This window comes from Euprymna scolopes, chromosome 6 (assembly GCF_053919585.1).
Source record: "Euprymna scolopes isolate OS-2025 chromosome 6, ASM5391958v1, whole genome shotgun sequence".
Taxonomy (NCBI): Eukaryota; Metazoa; Mollusca; class Cephalopoda; order Sepiida; family Sepiolidae; genus Euprymna; species Euprymna scolopes.
In genome coordinates this window covers 30771660-30797698 of record NC_136487.1, presented here as the reverse complement: position 1 = coordinate 30797698, position 26039 = coordinate 30771660, and the positions used below count along the sequence as shown (strand labels likewise).

The 26039-nt window shown below is 33.5% G+C and overlaps 2 protein-coding genes across 2 annotated transcripts in view; both read left to right on the top strand.

Annotated features, from left to right (window-relative positions):
* LOC145278131 (uncharacterized) overlaps window positions 1–19982 on the top strand; it is a 28534-nt gene extending 8552 nt beyond the window's left edge. The window contains exons 3-7 of the mRNA XM_080130411.1: window positions 1476–1576; window positions 7714–7773; window positions 11449–11519; window positions 13730–13803; window positions 19948–19982. Coding sequence (XP_079986537.1) covers window positions 1476–1576; window positions 7714–7773; window positions 11449–11519; window positions 13730–13803; window positions 19948–19982 — 341 coding nt within the window. The remainder of the gene's footprint in view (window positions 1–1475; window positions 1577–7713; window positions 7774–11448; window positions 11520–13729; window positions 13804–19947) is intronic.
* Window positions 19948–26039, top strand: part of LOC145278307 (1-aminocyclopropane-1-carboxylate synthase-like protein 1) — a 17231-nt gene continuing 11139 nt past the window's right edge. Inside the window, exons 1-2 of the mRNA XM_080130598.1 lie at window positions 19948–20014; window positions 25308–25373. Coding sequence (XP_079986724.1) covers window positions 20006–20014; window positions 25308–25373 — 75 coding nt within the window. The 5' untranslated portion in view covers window positions 19948–20005. The remainder of the gene's footprint in view (window positions 20015–25307; window positions 25374–26039) is intronic.

Sequence of the window (26039 nt, the reverse complement as noted above, 5' to 3'; positions counted from 1 at the left end):
TTCTGGGGAAGAAACTATTGAAGTAAAATGCTTTCTTGCACCTAGGGATCTCTACTGTAAAGGGGTGGGACTTAGTTGCTTGCAAGAGAAAAATAAGGAATCTGCATTTTTATGAAATATTTTCATTTGATCGTGTCTTATTTCAAGAGAATTTTTCAGTTGTTATGGTTGTGATGCAAACGTCTCCGTTCAGTCTCGGAAACAATGGACACTTACTATGAGAATGGTTGAATGTGTAAATGTGAAGCAAGGGTTGCACAACCCCAGCCACACCTTTCATGAACGTGCACTGTTTGGCAAGGAGAAATAGAAGAAGACTGGAAACAAAGCAGAGATAAATAGAGTCCTAAATAGTCAACCATTTTAGTAATAACCAGACAACGTAGATAGACTTTGCTGAGATGCAAAAGGGTTTCGAATTATGACTAAATTACGAATTTAGTATTTTAATTGTGTTCTTAACCTTGGAAAAATTAGAAAAGAAATCACTAAATGGTGATATTTCCCAAACTTTATAGATAAAAAGGAAGATTCGCCATGATGAGAAGGCAAGTAAACTCTCTGAAGAACTTTTCCTTGAATTTATAATTTACTTTAGGAAACTAATTAGAATGCTAACATGTGTAAATTTTATGGTAAACTAATTACTGAATCAAGTTTTTATATTATACCGTTAGTTTATAGATATTGGACCAAAACTTTTAAAGCATTCTTGTGGCAGTTTTCCCATGTCTATTAATTAACATTTATGATTAATTAGAATTCAACAATAATTTTAATTTTTGCCAGATTTGCTTCTTCAATATTGATAAAGCTTCCGAATGCAAAGAAGTGACAAAAAATGTAATAAATATTGGGCGTTTATTTTTAGAAGCAGCAACTCTATTTTCTTGAATTCTCTCAGTGGATGAGCAATCCTTCACGACTGAGACAATTTTTATTTTCGTTCCTTTTCTCCACGTTAAACAACGACCCTGGTGTCTAAAGCTGTTCCGTGGGGAGGCATTGATAATAGGAACTCTATTTTCTTGAATTGCAGATTTGGCAACTATCAGTTATTTTGAGTTTTAGAAATGCCATATACCGGATGAAACAATAATAGTGTCACTTTAAAACAGGGATCCAAGACAAATGACTATCAGTAAAACTAAAATCTATAGATCACCCCCCACCTTACAAGAGTATTTTTACGTTCATGAAAATAGGTACATATTGTATGTTTCTTTAAGATACACCCTGATTCTTAATACAACGTTTTAAAGGAATCAGAATCGGTATTTGCATCAGAGTCGGGAATTAAGAATATAATCGGCAATTGCATAGGAATCGGTGAAAAAGTTTGGAATCGTCCCATCAGTAGTTATTATAATCTGACCAACCTACTATTAGAAAGTGTCACTGCTATTTCACTCTGCACGGAGACCCAATATTCAGCAACTTTTTTAACAGATGATATTGTGTTTCTCTACTTTCAGTATCGAAGAGGGCAAAGGAAGACATTCATTTTCCAGATGATTTAGCGCTTTATGAACAACTAGTACGGCTAAATCCTTATGATTGCCAAACTAATAAAGACGTAAGTACGTTGAGCATTCTTAATCGCTGTTTTGTAGTGATTAATATTTTTTAAAAGGTAAAGTTTAGTATCACATGAGTATGAGGTGGTCAACAATTGGTTGATTCAGTCACGTGATTAAAAACATATAATACATGCAACATTTTACCTTTTTCTCCCTTTTCAGTTTTATTGTGAAAGTGTTATTGTGAAAGTTTTATTGCGAAGGTTGTCTGGAATTAAATGAGAATCAACAAATGTTCCGCCCCTCATAATTTTATTGTTGTCGAAATCGACAAAATCGTCCATTTTGCAATCAAATCGATTGATTGCCTACGCTAGTTGGGGACTCCCAGCATGTGGTGTGCTGGGAGGAGACTCCACATACCTCCCGCCAGTGACGTAGTACACAATACATTGTAGTCTACCATGCACCGTAGAGAATGTCCTATTCATTTATAAAATTATTCTTAGCGTGAATTAAATTTTCGAATATCAAACTCAAGTATCGTGGTTCAATCATGCTCTCTATAAAAACATTCATTTCAAACGCGCCCGTTTTATCAAATACTCTACTGTCCGTTTTATAAAATTAATTATACCTAATGATTGAATTAAATTTAAATGTAGAAAAGTAAGGTATCATGGCTCAATAGTGCTTTGAAAGAAAACATTCATTTTGAACGCGTCCCAGTCTTATCAAATGAACCACTGTTGATTTTATACGCAAGGCTGTATTCCTTTCCCAAATGCATTATTGGTTGTTGACCCTTATCAGCATTCAAAAAAACACTAAGAACATTCCCAGACATATAATGTACATTCGTGCGAAATCTTTTAAAAATCACATACACACACAGACTAATATATGGACAGTATATACCTATCACGAAAAGATGGTGGCCTCAGTCGCACTGAAATAAACTATCGAGCACCCATAGTAAGCATGGAGCAGTATATCAAAAGCATAACAGATATGACAATAAATCTCAGTCACAAAACTTGCTGAAAACTTTGGGTGCGTCATACTGAAAAATAATGCCGGTGTATATGATGAATCAACAACACAGATGGCATGAAAATAAAATGTAAGAAATACACCGAAATCGAGATAGCACGAGAAAATAAAGATGGCAACAACATAAAAGAACAGGAAAGTTCCTGGAGAAGCTAAACCAGCAGTATATAGACAGAGATGTTTCACACCAATAGCTCAAGAGCGAGAAACTTTAATTTGATGAAGACTCATTGTAGCCAGTCAAGATTAGTGCTTACTCACAAATGGATTAAAAACAATAGTTGGCCTACAAGCAAACGGACAATGCAGGTTTTGCCACTCTGCGGTTGAGAGCCCAAGCCATCTAATATCTGGATGTCCAATCTTATTGGCAGGTGGCTTTTATACTGTCCGTAACAATAATGTATGTTAATACTTCCATTGGAAGATCTGTAAAGAGATGCTACTTGACAGATTACCGATAACATCAAACGGAAAATTATCGTGTTCTATGTACAAGTGAGCATATAATAAAAAACAAAGCCATCAAGCCAGAAAGAAATGTGGAATAAGCTCGAAAGATCTGCGCTCATTATCGATTTTGGTCTTAGTAGAGCTGAGCGAGGAAAAATAGCAAAATATCAGTGCCTAAAAAATAATCTAAAAATGACATAGTCTCTGAAGGAAATAAACATTATACTGGTTGTGATAGGGCAATTAGCTTAATATAAAAAGAATCTTCAGAAATACTTAGAAGCAATCCTGGAAGGCCAAGCTGTAACGAAATACAAATAGTAGCCATAAAGGGAACAGCGTCTATTCTTAAAAGAGCTATCGGATATAAATTTAAATCGTAACGCAATCGTGTTAGCTAAAGGAGGAGTTAGCTCCCTTGATCTCTTAAAACTTACTGAAATAAAATTAAAAAAACAAAGTTTATTCTAAATAGTAGTAGAGATATATGCATATATATATACACACATATACACACACACACACACACATATATATATATATATATATATATATATATATATATATATATATATATATATAAAATTGGAGGAAATAGCTATAAAATATTATCCATAGATATTTTTTCCCCACTGACAACAGTAAAATTATTCTGATCATATATTATAAAAATAATAAAAACACAAAATCTAGTAGTACAAAAATCTCTCCTTTTACCTCAAACCACTAGAACGAACCAACGCCATCTATTAGTTCAAATGCCTCTTGAGAGAGTGGAGCTCTACAACAATAGATATTGGTTACGTCAGTTATACAAGGACTACCCTGTCACATTTCCTTACCATGCATTATACAGAATCAAAGGCAATATTATAACATTTACAAAAAGAAAACACAAGTGCCTCTTCTCCGAGGTAAGAAACATCCTTGTTACCAACACAAAAAATATACCACTAAACCAACGTAAACAAGTTAAAAATATTTGAAACTCTATACAGTAAAACGCAAAACCCCTGACCTTAATCAAATCACATTCCAATCCAGCGAAAACACACCAGAATGCCTTTCTTAGGACAGCCGCCGTCCCTACCTGACCTAACATTGATCACAGAACTGGGCACCCCTCTCTCCACATTTGGCACACACAGCTTGCACGCATTCATCGCTACCACCATATAATCAAACCTCCCAGCCCTCTTCGCACAAATACTCACACAACCCTCATGAATGTTCATCTTTGAAAGACGAAAAAAAAACAAAAACACTCCAAATTACACGCGGAACCTATATCAATTCTTTTGATCCATACAGTAAAAAGATTATCAGAAAAGTTGAAAAAATATTTAAAAAAATCAAACCGAACGAAACAACTTTTGTTTAAATACACACGCACACACACGGATATATATATATATATATATATATATATATATATATATATATATATATATATATATATAGAGAGAGAGAGAGAGAGAGAGAGAGAGAATTTCAATTTAAACTGAAAATTAGCATTTAAAGTAATTTATTATTCAACAACGAATAAAAGTTGAAACATAAAAATTTTCCTGATTCCATGGAGTTTCAAAGGATAGCACTTATCCTAAGAGAAATGTGCTAAGGTTTGCCTTATAAATATATGTATTAATATTTATAATCGCTTCACGTTTATATGATATTTCAATCTTTTAAAAATCACATACACACACAGACTAATGTATGGACAGTATATACCTAGGGGAAAAATAGCAAACTATCAGTACCTAAAAAATAATCTAAAAATGACATAGTTTAGAGTTTATAATCGAACAGGGGCGTTTTACCTTGGCTAGAAAACATTTCAAATGCCATGTCGCGTCCGCCCCCAAACTTGACAGTTTTCTTAGTACACTTTGCAAATAATCTTTCACCAATACGTCTCTTTACATTGTTTTTTCATCATTTCCAAATAAATTAAACCTGCTTTCATCACTGAAAATACTTTTGCCCAATTTTCATATGTCCAAATTACATACCTGTTTGCAAACTCTAATCTCTTCTTATTCTTCAAACTAACAAGTGGTTTCTTCCCTTGGGTCCGATTAAACAGCCCTATTTCTTGCAGTCGTCTAGAAACCGTCTGTCTTGACACATTAACACATGAGGTACTATTTATAACCCTTTGAATTTCTGTGTAAGACTTAAAACAGTCCTGTAATGACATACGCTGCATTATTCGATCTTCTCCTGCCGAAGTTTTTGCGGGGTCTGCTGGTTTTAAAAACACTAACTATTTTGCCAGTATCATTGTAGGGTTTAACAACCCTGCCTCTTAGAACGTTTCACTTTCTCTAAAATCTCTTTAATGGTGTGCTTTTCCTTTTGTAGCTTCACAATAGCTTACCTCACAGAGCAATCAAATTTTCGGCGTTTCATCATGGTGTCAGCTTATGCAACATTTACAAATGACTAAGTAAGACTTAATCTTTAGAGGAAATCCAAAACTTTAACATTGTTTTTTCCCAATTTTTTCCCTTACTTTTGGACGTTTCTATTTATAAAATAGATGCACATTTGTTATAATTCTTTTCCTATCCTTTGCAAATAATTCAAATTTTAGTATGTTATGATGATAACGACTACCAAAATTTCAGCTTTTCACAGTTGTTATTCTTAACAAATATTAGGTTTTAAAATGTTATCCCTTAGTTTTGGACGCTACTGCATATATATATATATATATATATATATATATATATATATATATATATATGACAAGAAGAGTATGAAATGAAGTCCGCTTCGTGAATTTTTTTTTTAATTGTGTGACCATCCTTTACTTTAAATCCCGCTTGAAATTGGAGCATTATACACTTGAAATCACCGGAACAGCACGTAAATTCTCTTCTCTTCGCCATAACACCAATATGAAGAAAGAGAAAAAAATCACGAACCGGATTTCGACCCTGATGAGGCTATGTATTAGCAAAATATCGGACTTACAAAAACAAATAAGTAAATAAAAATGATTTTATCATTATATTCGACACTTCAAAGTTTTCAAATTCTCATTTAAATTTTACTTTAAAAATAAGTGTCTTCAAAAAGTGTGTGACCATCTTTACCTTTTATATATATATATATATGTTTTTACATTTATAGATATCCTATTTATTTATAAAACTATCTTTATACAACGACTCGAATCGAAGTTTAAAATGCAAAAGTCAAGTATCATAGTTCAGTTGTGCTCAACACATAAATACTTATTTTGAACACGCCTCTGTTTTACTAAAGAACATACTGTTGATTTCATAAAATTATTATCATATCATGTCTTGAATTAAAGTCAAATATCATGGTTCAGTTGCGCTCGCAAAAAGTATCATTTATCTAGAACTCGCCACTGTTTTGTAATAGAATTTAGAGTTAATTTTCATATGCTGGGTTTTTCTACTTGTGCCGAAATAAAAATTACTGCTCGTGCAGATATTGATCCAGACGTAACTCGGTGTTTACTCCGCTTCCCCCGGAATATGACGTCAACAGCTCGGTTTCTGCTGCTGTCTGACGTCACATAAAGTTGATCGAATTACAATTTCAATTTGACGCGCGTGCCCGAACGCTGAAAATTCAAGTAGTAGACGACAATTTGAAGGAGGCGAAAATAGGTATCTCATCGAACATAGATTAATCCTGGCAGCTATTTTTTCACAACCGAGGAATTAGTAAAGACGTTCTTCACATGGGGAGGTTGAGGGTGTTTATTCTGAAAAACGTTCTTATTATGGAGAAGTTGAGTGTGTCTATTCCCAAAGTCGTTCTTAAAATGAGGAGGTTTGGGTTTTTTTTTAATTCTGAAAGCCGTAAAAAAAGTGAAATATATCCTAAAACATAGCCTGGTAAAACCTGCACAAAACACTCTGTTTTACGGTTATTTTGAAGATGGAACGGAAATTTATGTTAAGTCAGACAGAAACAGAACCCGAACTGTTGACGTTATGTTTCGGGGAAAGCCAAGCGAACGCTGAATTAGGTTTGAATCAATAGCTTCATGAGGACCTAAAACTTTTCAAATGCGCTTGTGATATTAGGCTGTATAGAAGTCAAAATCGAACTTCTTTTTTTAATCGGTTGTTTTTCAATTATCGATTTTCGATACGTATCGGTGGCATTCTGATATAATACCCATGTAATAATACTCCCAGACACTTCAAGTAAATGTGTGTGAAATATTTGTTCAAAAATAGGCCAAGCCGTTTGGGAATCCATAGGGAAGTTTCTCTTTCACAACCAAAAACACACCAAACTCCTTTTATACAAAATAGATACACACCAAACTCCTTTTATACAAGATAGATAGATAGATAATCATACAAAGAGATTTTCAATTCGACAGGCATACGAACATTTTAGCCTTCCCTCATTCACTACGTGACTGGATGAAGCATAGGTCCGAAAATCGATAGGAATCATACCAGAGTACATGTTTATATATAGATTGTTGCATGAATGTCTTCGCCGTTGTCGTTACCAAATCTTCCCATCAAGGGTCATGAAAATCGATTGTGTACATTTTTAGAACAAGAATAGTACCTTTTTGAACAGTTATATGAATCGTGTATTGCTGTTTTTATTGAGTAATAAACGCATAAGGAACTTTCGTTACCATTTGCTAAGTCACTAGTAATATTTTTTTTATTTATAGGGTATCGTTGATATTGGGTTGGCCGAAAATAAGATTTGCGAGGATCTGATGCAACAAAAGGTAAGAAAAGTTTTTAGTTTGAGGTCGAAGGTTTATTAGTGTTTTCGAGTTGGTTATAGCCATTTGGCAAACAATTCTTTGGCATGATAGTCAGGAATATACGTGGGAACGGGAGGCTTGTTTATTCTTACGATCTGGGAAACTCGTCAGAAAGTTGACAGTTTGTGAATAAGAAGGAGATAGAGAGAAACTATCTGTGCTTTATGACATAAAAACTATCATGAAAACATAAAATACTACTTTGAGACCATAAAAACATAGATTGTCAGAAGCGAACAAATGCAATTAATTTGCGATTAGAATCCTGAAAAGAAATATACTTTCTATAAAGAACATCTAGTTTCTCTCTATCTCATTCCCACTCACAATCTGTCAACTTCCTGACGAGCTTCCCAAATCTCAGAAAGAGTGGGTGAGTGTCTGGCGTCTGGTAGGATGTCCCATCACTAATAAAAACAAAATGAAAATAAAATTGCAATACAATTGAAAAGGAAATACGTTGTAGTAGAGGTTATTAGGTGCAAGTAAGACATAATCATGGTAAAGCTGTTTCTAAAATTTATTGAAAACAAATTCTACGTATAAAAAAACAAACATTACCGGATGGAATAGATCGATATAAATTTCTTGATTCTAAAAATGTTTGCTGGCATTGGACTGTATTAGAATTTAGACACAAATGTAAGAAAAATATAAATATGGTCAAATTGATATTTTATTATGCGCTAACCTAATAAGAATATCCTTGATTGCCGATTGAAAAGGTTGCAGTTGGATTTTAGAATAGATAAAGTTTTATAAAGTTGTGGTTGAAGGCTATACCAATGTGGATCGTAGGAAACACCGTAGACATCAGTTAGCATATAAAAAATAATGACAATATTAGAAGAAACTGCTAGTAATCTTCAATTATATTACGTTTATATATCAACAGCATATGTCGTACAAGATGGTCGATGTTGATGTACTTAATTATCAAGAGTAGAATCTCTTCTTCAGGGAAGAACAGGAAAAGAAACGTATACAACCGTTCTGTCTCCTTTGCAAAAGAGATACTATATTCGAAAACTAGAGCATCACAACCTACCATCTTGTATGCCACATTATATTGATAAATACACGTAATATAATTGCAAATTATCAAAAATTCCTTCTAATATTGCTATTATTCTTTTTATATGCTAACTCGAGTCGATGGTGTTTCCCAAAGCCCGATTGATATAGCCTTCAAACACAATTTTTTGACGCTACGCATAATGCTTCAAGCAATCTACAAAACCATTCTCAGATAAAGTTTCAGCATAAAAAAATAAACTTATACATCAGAATTATATGATGTAGCATTTTAATAATTGACCATTCGATATTGTATACTTTTTCTGTATTCACGGTTCCCAAATATATGAATAATTAAACTATTGTATCTTAAATGTATAAAAAAAGCATTTATGCCGTGAATGTCTGTGTTTAACGCGACGCCGACTTTTGTGGAAACATGTATAAATATGAATGAGAAAATTTAGAAACCAGATAATTTTATTTTATTTTTTAATTAAACGACTGAAATTATTTTTTGTATGTTATTATTTCTGAGGATTTGTTTGTAAAAAACAACATATTCATAAATTATTTTTTTTTCTCTTATTTTTGTTGTTGGCGGTATTAACCCGAAGCGGTCGACCATTTGAGGAAAATTAAATTGTTATATATGATTTTAATGATTTATTCAAAAACAAAATAAAATTATTCGGCATTTTAGTTTTTTTTTTAAATTAATCATAACTTATGCATTGTTGCAATTATAAACAAAGAAAGTAAAAAAATTAAATAAAAATCTCGGTTGGCAATTTTCTCCATTTTTTTTAACAAATAAAAACAAAAAGCATTTATTAACATAAACTTTCCCGTCTCGACGCCACCATAAAAGTCTCTCGTTTCTGCTCAACTGCACGCCGGCCGTAGACAGCCATTTCTCATTCGTCCATCTCTTTGACCGCACTCTTTCTTCCTTCACTTTACATGTCCGTCTCCTCCGACGTCGAAGGTTTTCTTCTCGAAAACGTGATGCCCTTTTTTTTCTTTTTCTTCAGACACATGTTCGAGCACACTTGCTAATTTGCATACGTGTTCAAATGCTGCTCCTGCTGTAAAGACAATCGCTTAACATCCATCCTTCGCGCTAGGTTACACTAATACTGTTTTCAACTTTCCTTATTCGTGCTATCTTGTTTTTTATGCTATTTTATTTAAATTATTTTGTTCAAAACGTTATTTAATCATGGAATAATACAGGATAGAAACTATAAAATTATCACCTTAAAGAAAAGAAACACTACAGCTTTATTTTAAAAGTGTTATTGAAAAATCTATACACGTAACTTGATTATGTAGGAGAGCTGGCATCTAATAAATGTAGCCACTTTCAGCCTAAATCACCGCCTTTGCAAAAGAGATACTATATTCGAAAATTAGAGCATCACAACCTACCATCTTGTATGCCACATTATGTTGATAAATACACGTAATATAATTGCAAATTATCAAAAGTCCATTCTAGTATTGATATTATTCTTTTTATATGCTAACTCGGGTCCACGGTGTTTCCCAAAGACCGCTTGATATAGCCTTCAAACACAATTCTTTTGACGCTACTCATAATGCTTCAAGCAAGCTACAAAACCATTCTCAGATAAAGTTTCAGCATACAAAAAATAAACTTATACATCAGAATTATATGATGCAGCATTTTAATAATTGCCCATTCGATATGGTATAATTTTTCTGTATTCACGGTTCCCAAATATATATTTGTATAACTTATTGTTTTAAATAAAGAAAACTTTTTAAAAATATATTTTCGTCTTTTTGTAAATCCATTATTGTCCAATATAACTTCTAATTTAAATGTAAAGTCTGGTTATAAGCAACGCTAATATTTGTTATTATTTTAATTTATATGAACTTAAACACAAATACATTCTCTCGGAGAATTAGATGAACAACAAAACCAGTTAACGTTATTTAATTGTTGGATAAAAGTGTAATTTTCGAAGAAGCACTTAACCTAAATATTAATTAATAATAATTTCCCTTCAGAAATCTGACGAGGAGCTAAATATGTACTTTTTAAATATTACTCACCAGACATCAGCGTTGATGGACATCGCGAGATTCGAAACCGGGTCGCTAAATCTCGAAGTCTATAGTTCTAGCATTCAGTCAATCGCGATATGTGCTGGAACGTATCGCTTTTTACTAATGTTGTATATTTGCTTATTTTGTTTACGATACGCTTGGTACATTCCACCAGTAGGTTTACTCACCGTAATTAGTCGTAAAGAAACAAACACATATATTTATAAAAGAATGTATAAATTTATTTTTCAAATATTAATTTTAATAATAAAAGCTACATAAAAATGCTACTTTTGCACTCAATAAATATTTCATTTTTTTACTCACTTTTAACCTACATTTGTTTTAGTCTTTGTATATATATATATATATATATATATATATATATATATATATGTGTGTGTGTGTGTGTGTATTATATATATATATATGTGTGTGTATTATATATATATATATATATATATATATATATATATATATAAGTGGAGACTACTCATGCATTACTTGTCTTATTAATATTACATTTCCTCTTTTTGCAAGTTGACTGAACTGTTGCCTAAAAATGTTACATTGGATCAGTTGCACTACTTTAAAAGTTACGGCGTCGACAGGTAAGAAGTTTACCACTTCACATTTTAATTCGCATAAATCACAATAGAAAAAAGTGCATTGAATATGGCGTTCGCTTTTCTTCAGTTCATAAAAAGAACTTTTAAAAGAAATGACGAATCACTTTTTACAATTATTACTAATCACTAACAGGCCGACCGAATGTTGTTTGGTAATACATGAAAAATAAAGCTGTCATATCTTGACCAATAGGCTATTATACATAGGCTTAAGTTTAAGGGGATCTTTCGCCCCCAAAAATAAAAGAATGCGATGAATCTTCATCACCAAAACCAGAGGCCCGGGGAGATCCAGGTCTCATCGCTCGTTTTGGCTGTTTGTAGAAAATACGGATGTTGTGTTCCGTAATTGTCCCTCACATATGATAGTCTATAGCATTGTAAACAGGCAGCCTTGGTAACAATTTTTTTAGACTTCTGAATTCTGAGAAATTCTCATACAGACATTTTGGTTTAACCCGAGGTATGACAGGGATCCTTATCTTGGTTACATTTTCTAGGACGCGTTTTCACAATAGTAAGCTGCAATTCCTTAAAATCATCTGAATTGAATCTCAATCACTTTCAGAAATTTTATGCGGTATAATTGGATCATTTCTGAGAACACACATACGAAGTGGCTTTAATAAGTTTTCAGATTTTTGTACAGACATCTTAAATTAACGTAGACGCTTGAGAATTCAGTATGTTGTTGCTATACATCTTATGAACTAACTGACCAATTTCTAAGATTTCAGGTTCAAGTGAACAGCTACAGCAAGAATATGAATACATTCTACTAAAGCCTATGTATCACAGCTGGTGAATTTAAAAAATGAAATGTGAAGATGAGGACACTTTAGAAGAACGATATGCAATAAAATTCTATTCATAACTTGGAAAAATGCAACAGAAACGTATGAAATGCTCTGGGCTATAGAAATAATGTTCACAGTTTGATGTCAGTGTTGGAGCTGTATACATAATTGTTCTAGAGGAAGTTAAGTTTTTATCCCTGAGTGGCTTCCGGGCCTTGATAAGTGGTGACCACCGTGTAAAAAGAAAAAGTTGCCGAAGATTTGCAGGAAGCAGAATCACTCAGAAACTTATGATGATTCCTTTTTTAACAGCACGGGCATGATCTACGCACTGGGTTCCCATTGGACAAACAGTCAACAGGAATACTATGTTGAGGTTTTTTAGGATGTTCAGGAAGAGATTCCGTGGAAAGAGGCCAGCACTTTTCAAATTAGATAAATGGCATTTTAACCAGGACAATGCACCAGTCCATAACTCCATCCTTGTCACAGACTATTTTACAAAGATTGGCATGTAGATAATTCCTTACACACCCTATAATCCAGAGCTTGCTACATGTGACTTTTGGTTATGACCTAAGTTCAAGGAAAACCATAAAGGCTGTCGTTATGAGAAAACTGAGGAGATGAAAGAGACTTTGACGAGAGTCATTGATACGCTGACAAAAGAAGATTTCCTTGGGGCTTTTATAAGGTGTTGAAACGGTACAACAAGCGTATATCTTCGAAGGCAACAGGAGTTCCATGTGTGTACTATCAATAAAAGTGACCATGCGTAAAAAGTCTGGAGACCTATTTTAGGCACCTCATAAAGTCCATCATAGCTTAATGTTGTTCTTCATAATTCGTCGGACATGTACGGATTGTAGGCTAGCCATTGTAAGAATGAAATATTATAACCTAGTTAACTGATCATAAAGGAAATAAAAATATCTTTAACTTCTTTACTAACTCAATATTTAATAAAGAAGAATTTAATGGAAAACATGATCATCTATGTATCATATACAGAAATAAGATGTTAAAAAGGCCCCCTGAATACCGAAAACTTCGATTGAAGTAAAAGAAAACAAAAGTATTTAAGAAGCAATACTTGCAAACTTTAACATATCATAATGATACAGGTCATTCTCGTCGAATATTCCGATCTTTTATTATGTAGTGTGCCCAGTTCTTTTGTTTCCAAAGATACATAGAAAGACCTATAAGTTGCATTAGATAACAAATTCAAAGGAATTATTAAATTTGTCTCAAGTAAAGACATTCCCTCTTAGGCCACATTCTTAAGCATTATAAAGAATAGAGACATTTTATATTAAATCTCATCTCATAAATCTTAATTTATATCAAAATTGTTTATTGTCAATTGTTAAATTTCATCTAATGTTTTTTCAGCTTTCGGAAGGCATTAAGTAATTTTTTGAACAAGTTTTTCAACCCACTACATGAAATTAGAGAAGACGACGTAAGTAAATTTTGTTTTTCTGAAATAAATTTTCCTAATTTTTTTATCAATTTTTTATGAACTGTGAATCCATTGATGCATTTTACTCACACATACTTACTCCAGGAAACTTCTCCACATGCTTAAGAACAAAACTCCAGCGATTATTTTCTTGTGTCATCATATCTGTGATTAACAGGAAGTTCTTGCTAAAATCATATTATATTAATATACGGCTGAGAAAACTTTCATATGTTTACGATTTTGCGATAACTAGATCGATGCACCCTGCATTGTTAAAGATGATATTTCCGACTCTGCAATGTTTTTTTCATCGAAATACTCCCTTGTTGAAGGTCGTCACTTGTACTATAATCAACTGTAAAGGAGTTTTTTTTATATAGAGACCTACTTTTTTAGATCGGCAGTTTTCTCTCTTCCACTTTGTAAGAGAAGACATCGTTGGGTCAGCCATGCTGTGTGCCGCAACAGGATAGTTCATCCACGAAGCAACAGCTCTAGAACCATTCCAAGATTGACGAGGGCGCCAGGGAAACCAGTCGATGTCGAACCTACTTCCGGTCCATAGACCTTCAGTATTCGTTGTTCACCCCGAGATTAGCTGACCGTAATTATCTTGGTAACTGCGGACCGTCATATGTGGTCTGTGCTCATCTGGAACACTTTACTATTTCGGAGGCGTCGGCTCAACTTATCTTGGGTAAATGCCGCCAAAAATCAAAATCAAATCAACTTTTCTCTCTATACCCCTGTATATAAACTAGCTAATCTTGTGTAGGACGTGATCATTAACTTCGCACCACGCCCACCCAGTAAAAAAGTTCATAGGTCTAAGATCTAAAGCGACAGGTCAAACCTACAAAGAATATGCTAAACTGAAGAGATACGACTTATCTTTAAGCCATTTAGACAATATATACCGCTCTGGATTCGGTTAAGGATCGGCTCGAATTGTTAGAGGAGGGGGTTCGTTTGCAGTGGGGTTTAGCACAATGCCAGAGTTATCTCAATTACTCTAAGTACTTCCGAACTTAGTTATTCATCCTAAACGCACTAACGCTATATTACAAGCTCATTGGAAAAGGCTGAAGGATGGATCTTACTGCCCGTGCTACAAAAGTGACAGAAAACATCAGCACACCTCGGAGACATAGAGTGCATGTAATAGACGTACCGGCTCGCATTGATATTCGATGGTTTTACATGAAGCATTGTTCATCCACAACGAAACACATGACCTAGGGAGATAGTAACATTTTGTCCAGTAGCCTTATCTGCAGCGAAAAAGATGGCATGGCTTTCACATATTATGAATATGCTGTTGTAATTGCTATCGACTGGAATTAGGCCATCTATTTTAAATATCAGCTGAAGATGACGCTCAAATGCAATTGGAGATTACATTGCATGACGTTCGGTAAAATATGGATGCGCGGAACTAGTTTGTACATTCGCCAAGGAGCTGAGTACTAGTTTGTGTTCTTTGCATATGCGTTGAAGACAAAGCCTTGACGTCTGCGAAATATACCCCTCAAATTTAAAAGACACTTAGCTAGTATACGAGTCCTAGCCCAGTTTTCTTTTCGCACAAGAGATCCTCCAAGAATGCCAACTCGCAACATGTGCCTCCGGTCACCATTACATCTTTTAGTATATATTGTATGTCATCATCCATTCTCATATTCCGCATCCAAGTGTTTATATGTTGACATTTAACATAGTCTCACTCCCATCTAGCGGTTTACTTGTTTGTCTTTCCGTACATCCGTAAAAATATAAATAAAAATAGCAGAGAGTTGAGAGGGCAAACCTAAACTATATACTTTCTTCTTTTATATCTAAACTGCTCTTTGAGAGGAGCCGGTTTACACCATTCTGGGTCAATGCCTGCAAAAGTCAAAATCAAATCAACTTTCCTCTCTATGCCTATGTATATTAACAGACTTATCTTGTTTAATCATAAACTGTTAATCTTTTGATCCATTTAACTCGTACGCGTCTACTGAAGAGAATACGCCACCTGCTTAAGAAAAAAATCAGCAATTATTTTCTGGTACCATCCCATCCGGGGGAGGGTTGTAACTATAATACTCTTTAAAATTGCGATTAGCTCAGGAAGGGCAAGCTATAGATTAACTGCGATATTTTAGCGAGTGTTTACGAAATTGATGACCATTAACCATCATTCTCATCCCAAACGATACATGCTTCAAGATTAATTTTATGACTATTGTTTTGTTCGTAAAAACACACCTGGTAAATTTGTGGCTTAAACGAAATAACAAACAGCATAATAACCACTCCAGAGAGATGCAACCTGATGTAAATAAAATATCTATTTTTATGACAAATTTAGCTGCAGCAGTTCATAAGAAATAGTATTATTACGGCGCAGCATATGGGTATTTGTTATATTTAGATTTTAGGGGGAGAGATTAGGGAGATATTAATGCAAAATAGTAAAAACAAGAAAAAAGTATAATCAATTTTATAAGTCGGATTTTGTCTGCAATTAACACAGTAAGGTCATGACCTCCGATTAAAATGTAAAAACACATGCACAGTAAGCACTCATCTAGCTAAAACCATTCTTTTAAACATTGCCTAAAACTAAACGAAGATTCCATGAATAAGCTTTCCTTCCTAGAATTGCTGCCTGTGCAACTCTATACTGCAAGGATGCTTTCTAACTGACTACAACATGTCTATATTAAGCCGCTTACTTGAATAATGAAATGTTATCCAATTCCCACCACTACTCATCAGTCTAGTGTTGTCTCACAGAACTAATAACACTCATTAACCCTTAGCATCAAGTCTTGTAAAAAAAAGTGCAATGAAATGAATGCCATTGAGAAGTTTAGGAAACAACAACAAAATTATCAGCGTTGCGCTTTGCAGATGGAAAGTCTGCTGTTTAGTTTTCGATTGAAATCTTTGCTCTATCTTACCTGCTTATTCGGCATCGTACCGACATATACATTTATGAATAATATTAATAATATGGCAGTGTTGTAGAATATTCTTATGTACGGATTTAGTATAAAGTCAGAGCAGAAAAGGCGATTCTAGGGTTCGAAGCAAGATAGCGGCGTATGGCCACATACGTTTTATTAACAAATGTTACGCAACATTTGAACATTGCAAACGATTTGTACCAGTTGACCTTTCAGCAAAGACGGTCATAAGCGCATTTGATTTAATATAAACACATATATAACCATTTTAATTTGAAAAAGAAATTTACAGTGCATGTACTGTCGACTATGATTTTTAAAAATCTTGTCGCATCCTACAATAGATATATGATATATGCCAATGTTAAAATATTTTGATATTTATTTCAAACAAGATTGCAAGAATCATTTTGATTGGTTGAAAATGTGTTTAATTTTTCGTTCTTAACTGAACATTGCGTCAAATCTCTGCACATGAACGAACATTTGTAAGATGATTTTAGCCTTGTAAAGTATAATTTATTCAACTAAGACTAAAGTGTGTCTCTAAAGTGGTCACGTTTATACACATCAGAAGCGACAATCAATGCTGCATTGTGTAACGTGCATTAACAAGACTAAAACGTTTGTTAGCATCTATCCTGTGGTCCGTTTCGAAGGTTATCATTTTTGTTTAATTATAAAATCTATTAATAATAATAATAATAATAATAATAATAATAATAATAATAATAATATATCGATATATAGATACATAGATATTATTTTATGTATCTAAATAAAGTTTTATGCAACTATTTTCAGTATTTACTTTCACAGTGCTCAATACGTAGGTAGAGCTAGGTAGTGAGTTCTACAAAATATATATAGAAACTAAACTACACAGAATTTTCCGCATTTCATCATCATGAGGATTCGTCAGGCTCTTTTGACGAATCTTCCCGAGGTTTAAATGCGGAAAATTCTGTTTAGCTTAATTACCATATATTTACAAAATTATATATATATATATATACATATTTTTATATAGATATATATATATTTATTTATATATATATGTGTGTGTGTGTGCGTGTGTGTGTATAGTGATAAATAGCAATCTGTAATGATAATTAGTAAGATTGTACATATAGAAAAGAAAATAGGTTTAAAGCTTCTAATATTAATATTGTAATTGTTCGTAAGGATCTTTTAATAGAGTACTTGGTAAAATAATGTTGTAAAAGTTAATATTCTGGAGGACGAAGGTTCAATCCTCAGTATGGTCGACACTCAAAACACAATTTTGAATTATTTAAGACTTCTATCCAGTCATGGCTGACGGAACGAGAGTATGCTACTTCCGTTAATCAAATAAAAATTGTTCCGTTCGAAATACCATTACAATCCTTGAGTTTAACCGAAAAATTCTCGAGGTTGGCAGATAGATTCCTGAGTTCGACAAGATACCCCGAAAAAAATGATATCGACCGAAACCCTGTGTAAAAAATCAGGATGAGAACAATAGTTTAAATAATACAAAATTGAATGTTGTTAAAATCACGGGTGAGTTTCATTTGGTTGAAAGAACATTTGATATTTGCTTTCTATATGTATTTAGACACGAAATCAAACTAAACACAAGAAAACAGAGGATATATTATATAACATAACAGCATATTAAATATCTCAATTTATGCTATTATTAACAAAGAATTAACTGCTCTGATGTTTTTTTATCTTCTACACGCCCATCCTCAGTTCGATCAGAGCAGAAGAAAAAAAATCAGCTGAGCTTCGCGGTACGATTTCCCTTTTCTTCAGTCGTTGATTCAAAACTCGGCATCAGAGACCGCCATAGACCTACCTCAGACAATAGCATGTTTATCAAGGCTCTACAGGACATATATGCAATTTTTATGCCTATACGCTTACTACAATTTTCATGCCTATATATTTACTACAATTAAATGCCTATACACTTACTACAATTAAATGCGTATATACTTAATACAATTAAATTCCTATACACTTAATACAATTAAATGCCTATACACTTAATACAATTAAATGCCTATACACTTACTACAATTAAATGCCTATATACATAATACAATCAAATACCTATACACTTAATACAATTAAATGCCTATATACTTAATACAATTAAATGCCTATACACTTACTACAATTAAATGCCTATACACTTACTACAATTAAATGTCTATATACTTAATACAATTAAATGCCTATACACTTAAGACAATTAAATGCCTATACAATTAATACAATTAAATGCCTATACACTTACTACAATGAAATGCCTATACACTTAATACAATTAAATTCCTATATACTTAATACAATTAAATGCCTATATACTTAATACAATTTTCATGCCTATATACTTAATACAATTAAATGCCTATACACTTACTACAATTAAATGCCTATACACTTACTACAATTAAATGCCTATACACTTACTACAATTAAATGCCTATACACTTAATACAATTAAATGCCTATACACTTACTACAATTAAATGCCTATATACTTACTACAATTAAATGCCTATACACTTACTACAATTAAACGCCTATATAGTTACTACAATTGAATGCGAACAGATCTGCCCTTTTCTATGAAATTCGCTGTCTACTGTTATATTCGACAAATTTCTCGCTTTTGAGGGTCACTTGCTGTGTACAGTTACATTAAAACACAACTGGTTTTCCAGATAAAGCTTTCCCACGAGAGTTGCATTCAATTCTTTTTACAACAACCGGCTCTTTAGTCTTACTAGCAGACTTCCAACCTTCATTTGACCAACTCCGATCGACAAGACCTGTTTAACGTCAACATTGTACAATCAATTTTGGAGTATTACCTTAATCGGATATTCGTACATCTAGCGACGAGATTCGATTAAAAACAGTGATTTAAAAATATTTTATTAATGTTTGTCATTTTATTGGATAATTTTTATCTAGTATCTCTAAAATAATTGTATGAACGATGATGACGATGATGATGATGATGATGATGATCATCATCATCATCATCATCATCGGCCATTGCGAATATCTACTTGTATATGCAATGATTATTAAACAGTACATCAATTATATTTATTGTAAAGTCAGATTTTATGGCAAAACATTTCTTTTAAATCTTCAGCAATTTTTAAAAATCTTTTTTGTTATTTCAGTTGGTGGTTGTCACAGGGGTAACATGTGTCCTTGATCTGATTGCTTTTGGCTTGGTTGATGAAGGAGGTAAGTGTTTTATTTCTGTTATGTCCACTAAATTCATGGGAACGTTAATCAGTTGCCAGAGAACAACATAAGCGTAGAAGCCACATGCGAATATATATTGTGACGAGATGTCAACCAATATATACAATTTAGACCGAACAATCTCTAGAAATGTTTGTAGTAAATCGTTTTGTTCCTACAAAATCAATGTTTCATTCATTTCTCTCGCAGAAATTTTAAAATGCTCTTGATAACAAAATATATATTTCGGTTCTATTATTTTTTATAAAATTCATTGTCAATCAAGGAAGTAATTTCAGATGAATGCGATCTAACATTATTAGCAGAATAAAGTATAAATTAGTCTTCATAAATTTGCATTATTGTAGTGACAGCTTTTATGAATATCAATAATATATTATTTTACTTTATAAACTGTTAAAATACAATTGTATAACTAATAAGTTTGCATAACTGTTGTTATCGTAAAGTTATCTAATACCATTTAGAAATACTGAGTGTATGTACAGAGCGGCCCACTTAAAAGTAGCCCAAAATGTAGTAGAGAGAACATTCTCTTATCGTTTAAATGACGATTAGCATTGTTTAAATTACCTGTAGTGTGATAAAAGATGCTGGAAGTGCTCCCCGTTGACATCTATGCATTTCTGGTACGTTTAACAATGTTTGCAGATACTGTAGATCTTCTCTGGTGATTCTCCTGATAGCGTTCGTAAGGTTCTCCTTTAGTTAGCCTAGGCTGTGAGGATTATTTGCATAAACGTTTTGTTTTGAAGTCCCCCAAAGATAAAAATCACATGATGACAAGTCCAGGGAAAGTGGTGGCGAGTATAGAAGTGTAAGCCATGTTTACTTTCAGTACAGTTTCCGATGGTTCGTTGTTCTACATAGGTCCTGAAAGATGACTGGTTTGCAGTAGACAGAATAGTTTCCGATGGTTCATTGTTCTACATAGGTCCTGAAAGGTGACTGGTTTGCAGTAGACAGAATAGTTTCCGATGGTTCATTGTTCTACATAGGTCCTGAAAGGTGACTGGTTTGCAGTAGACAGAATAGTTTCCGATGGTTCATTGTTCTACATAGGTCCTGAAAGGCGACTGGTTTGCAGTAGACAGAATAGTTTCCGATGGTTCATTGTTCTACATAGGTCCTGAAAGGCGACTGGTTTGCAGTAGACAGAATAGTTTCCGATGGTTCATTGTTCTACATAGGTCCTGAAAGATGACTGGTTTGCAGTAGACAGAATAGTTTCCGATGGTTCATTGTTCTACATAGGTCCTGAAAGGCGACTGGTTTGCAGTAGACAGAATAGTTTCCGATGGTTCGTTGTTCTACACAGGTCCTGAAAGGTGACTGGTTTGCAGTAGACAGAATAGTTTCCTATGGTTCGTTGTTCTACACAAGTCCTGGGAGTTGACTGGTTTGCAGTAGACATTTCTCGAGTTGGAATCCACAGAGTAAAATATTCTTACCGTGTTGAGACGGAAAACACGCGAAAGTTCTACAGAAAGGTTTGATATTTATGGAGCAATTCTGGTTTCTGATTGGTTGGTAGCAAAACGATTCGTCAGTTCCAAGCAGGATCGTTTAAGAATAGAATCACCCGACTATACGGGATTGTAGCCCATTATATTACAAAAATATTGTAACATTTTCTTAGTTCTCTATTCCGTAAACATGTCCTGAACTCGTGTCAGTATCTCTGAGATGTGTGGTATGTAGCGCCATCTTCTTGGAAAAAGAATCGCATTTTTCTTGTAGTGTCAGTTGGCCGTTAAACTGTTTAAACATATGGAGATAAAAGTCACTGTCTGATTAAACTGATTAAAAAAATTGTTTCAGAAATAATTTCTCACCCAGTATAAACCCCTGGCAGGCAAGAAACCACAAACAAATACAAGTTACCTTATACTAGTCTTCTGATTTATACGGTTAACAAGTGTTGGAAAACAAATGTATGCCTCGTTTTGGTAGCCAAAGTGTACAGGTATAAAATATCTTTCCAACGTTAACAAATTCCTAATGAACCGCCCTCTTAAGTAAACACTTCATTAAATCTCCACACTAACGTACTGTACTTGCAATAACCCTTATCCCCGAGTGGTTTCCGGGCCTTGATAAGTGGTTACCACCGTGTAAAAAAGATCTCAAAATTTTATAACTTTCTTCATTCCAAACCAAAAAGCTAACTAATCCTTATATTCACGCGATCTTCAGACTGGAAACGATTTTGTTTAAACCATCAACACGCTTTGATAGGAAATCATGCCGATGTCAAATCACCATATTTAAAACATATTTACGTACATTTATAGTCCATGCATTCATACATTTTTCTTTATCGTTTTTACAACCAATTAATTTTATATTCTAATTACCCAAATGTGTTTATTTATTTGAAATCCATATCTTTTAATTTAGAATGAAGTTAGGACTAGGAGAGTACGAAATCTCGTGATGTTAGTGATTAGAGCTAATAATTTTTTAACGAAATGTTTGCTGTTCGATTATACTTGTTATCTTGGATATTATTTTCAAGTTTTATCGGCGTTACTCACACACACACGCACACACGCACACACACACACACACGCACACACACATATATATATATATATATATATATATATATATATATATATCCTATGTCATGGAAAAGGTGAACTTCAACTTGTCTCTCAAGAACATACTAACGACAAGCAAAACAAACTACCTGGTAAACCTCACCCTAAGAATGGAAGAACTAATCAGAAGGATGCGATGGAAAACATATTTCCTTCTAAAGGGAAAAGATGAAGGAACAACCACAAGGATTACCACGGATTCGCCAATAAGGATACAGCTCCAATTGTTGACCTACTCCACAACTTCGAAACAGATCTCATGGAACTTACCAACAAAATATCCTTTGACCACAGAAAAAACCCCATTCCAACACCACCTAGACAAACTAGTCAAAAACATTCTCCAAATTACTGTATGTCAAAGCTGACAGGACACATAACTTATAGAAAATCCAAAAACAAAAATACCTAAAACTGCTTAAAGAAAACATCATCACCAACTATAAAAAATCGGATATAGATCTAATCAAATACATCAAACTAGATAGCAAAAACATAACTGACACACTCAGCATTAGCAACAGAGTCGGAAAACTAGCGAACAAAGAAGCCTACATTATGCTTAAGAACCACAACCCCAACTTCGATGTAAAACCCCAAACTAGACTCATAAACCCTACTAAGCCCGGAATAGGAAAAGTTAGCAAAAGAATATTAGAAAGAATTAACTTACAAATTAAAACCAAATACGAACTAAAACAATGAATTAATACTAAGGACACCATAGAATGGTTCAACAACATTCAAAATAAAAAGAAGGCCGCCTTCATCAAGTTCGATATTGAAAGCTACTATCCTTCCATATCAAAAGAACTGTTTGACGAAGCCTTGGAATTTGCCTCTCTACTCTCCGACCTACAACCATCTGAAATGGACATTATAAAAAAGTCTAGAAAACAGTCCTAATTAGCCAAGTCACCTAATGGACTAAGAAGAACCTCTCAATGGGGGCGTCACTCAGCAGAAGCAACTGACCTTGTCGGCCTCTTCATCTTATACAATATATAAATAACAAAAAAATAGGACTATATAGAGATGATGGCCTTATAATAGTTGAAAACTCAAATGGCCCCAAATGTGAAAAAATAAAAAAAACTTATTAAAGAAATGAACAGAATAGGCCTAAAACTAAATATCAAATTCAACATAAAAACCGTCAACTTTCTCGATATAACTCTCAACCTCTTAAATAATACATACGAACCCTACACCAAAGACGATACTTACCCACTCTATATACACCCACTATCAAACCACCCAAAACATATCATTAAACACATCCCCACATCTATCGAAAAAAAGACTTAGCACCAATTCCTCCAAACTCGACATTTTTAACAAACACAAACCCTTCTACGAAAATTCACTTAAGAAAAGTAGTCACCCAAACACCACTTTTAATTACATTAAACCTAATCCACCCAATACCCCAAACAAGAGAAATAGAACTAGGAAAATAATTTGATTCAACTGTTCCCCTTCAATACAATGATCAAAACAAAACTTGGCACTAAATTCTTCCAACTAATAAACAACCACTTCCCGCCCAACCACGTACTACACAAAATATTCAACAAAAACACAATTAAACTCAGCTACAGTTGCACAGACAACCTAGAACAAATAATCAAGAAAAACAACAGAAAAATACTTAACAAAGATGAAAATAAAACAACACCAACAAGAACAAGTGCAACTGCGCCAACAAATCGAAATGCCCACTTAATCAACAATGCCTACAAACAGAAGTAGTATATAAAGCTACAATCGCACCTACAGAAAACCCAAACGACAAAAAATACTATACTGGCCTGGCCAGCACCTCGTTTAAGGATAGATTTAAAGTGTATAAATGCTTCTTCACAAACCCCAACGATCCTAACAAAACCTCATTAACTACCCACTATTTACATCTAATCCAAATTAACCTTACACCAATCATTAAATGGGAAATCCTTAGAAAATCTAGCACATGTAAATCCCTAAACTCCCCATGTCTCCTCTGTCTAAACGAGAAACTCCTTATCTCCAATTTTAAAAACAAAGACACATTACTAAACAAAAAATAGGAAACCGCTATAAACTGTTGTCTTTAAAATCCCACCTCCTTAGCAATTATACACCTTTCTAAAACATCCCTTAGACAACACCACCTTAAATCCCCTAAATTATACATCTAATACAACCACCTACCACATACACCAAATTACCATAACATATACTCAACTAAACCCCCTTAACCAATTCTCCCTACACCCTACATCAACTTACCCTCTCCCCCCAAGAATCCCCTATACCTTTAACACATCGATTATATATTATATAGTTATAAGTATGGATATATTAGATAGACTTCTACCTATATTCATTACACTCGATGCATTAAAATTATTACACTTCTACTACAATTTTCTTTAAAAAATAAAAAAAAATTCGAAGTTGTAAAATTCTAGAATGAGAATTTTTATTGCTTGTAAAATTTGCTTTAGTAAATTTTATTTGTCAAAAAAAAAATAACGTAAAATACAAGTTAAGAACTAGTTATATCAAGTAACGGATAAATTTTCTGTTGGCCAGTATAATTCAGGGGAGAAAATTTTAATGTTTCATGTGAGATAACTTTTGTTTTTGGTGTATATCAAAATCTTTTTTCTTTATTTTTATCTCAGGATGGACCAGGTTATCAGATAACACTTGAAAATCTAGAAAGGGCTTACAATGAAGCTGTGCTTGACGTGCGTACCTTATTATCTTTTACTATGATCTTATCACTACGATTCATTTCATATAGGTTTATTTGTCATTGCCCGCCTTACTGTGATTGTATACTCATTACTGGATGAGGCAAATTAAAATAATAACTAAACATATCATTATCTGTTCTGACGCCTCTTCTCACAAATAGATGATTTACTTTCGTTCATCTATTTAAAAAGAGATAATTAATATTGTCCAGCCAATGTACGTTGGGCGTATCTTCCTCTAGAAGACTAAGAAATATGTTCTGACTTTTATCGCGAGAATATGGCTTTACTCTGCAAATTGCATTGTCAGAATCCAAAAAGTTCCGCTAATGCTAGAGACGCCAATATACTCTAAGGCCTTGTTTTAGGCAGCCAAATAAGCAACAGAAACACCTTTAAAGTTTTTGTTCCTTCATTTTCTTTATTGTGTTGGTGGCTGGAATAAACGGCATACTTTAAAAGAACATCAAAATATGTCATTAACTGTCAGAGCATTTACTTTTGCAGTACTGTCTAAAATATTACTATACGGCATAATTAACGTTGACACACCTGCTTCCATTGAATCACCGAAGTTAAGCAACAATGATTCTGGCCAGTACTAAAATGGGTGGCTATTTGGAAATTCCAGGTGCTGTGTGTGCTCTCTGCTTATCT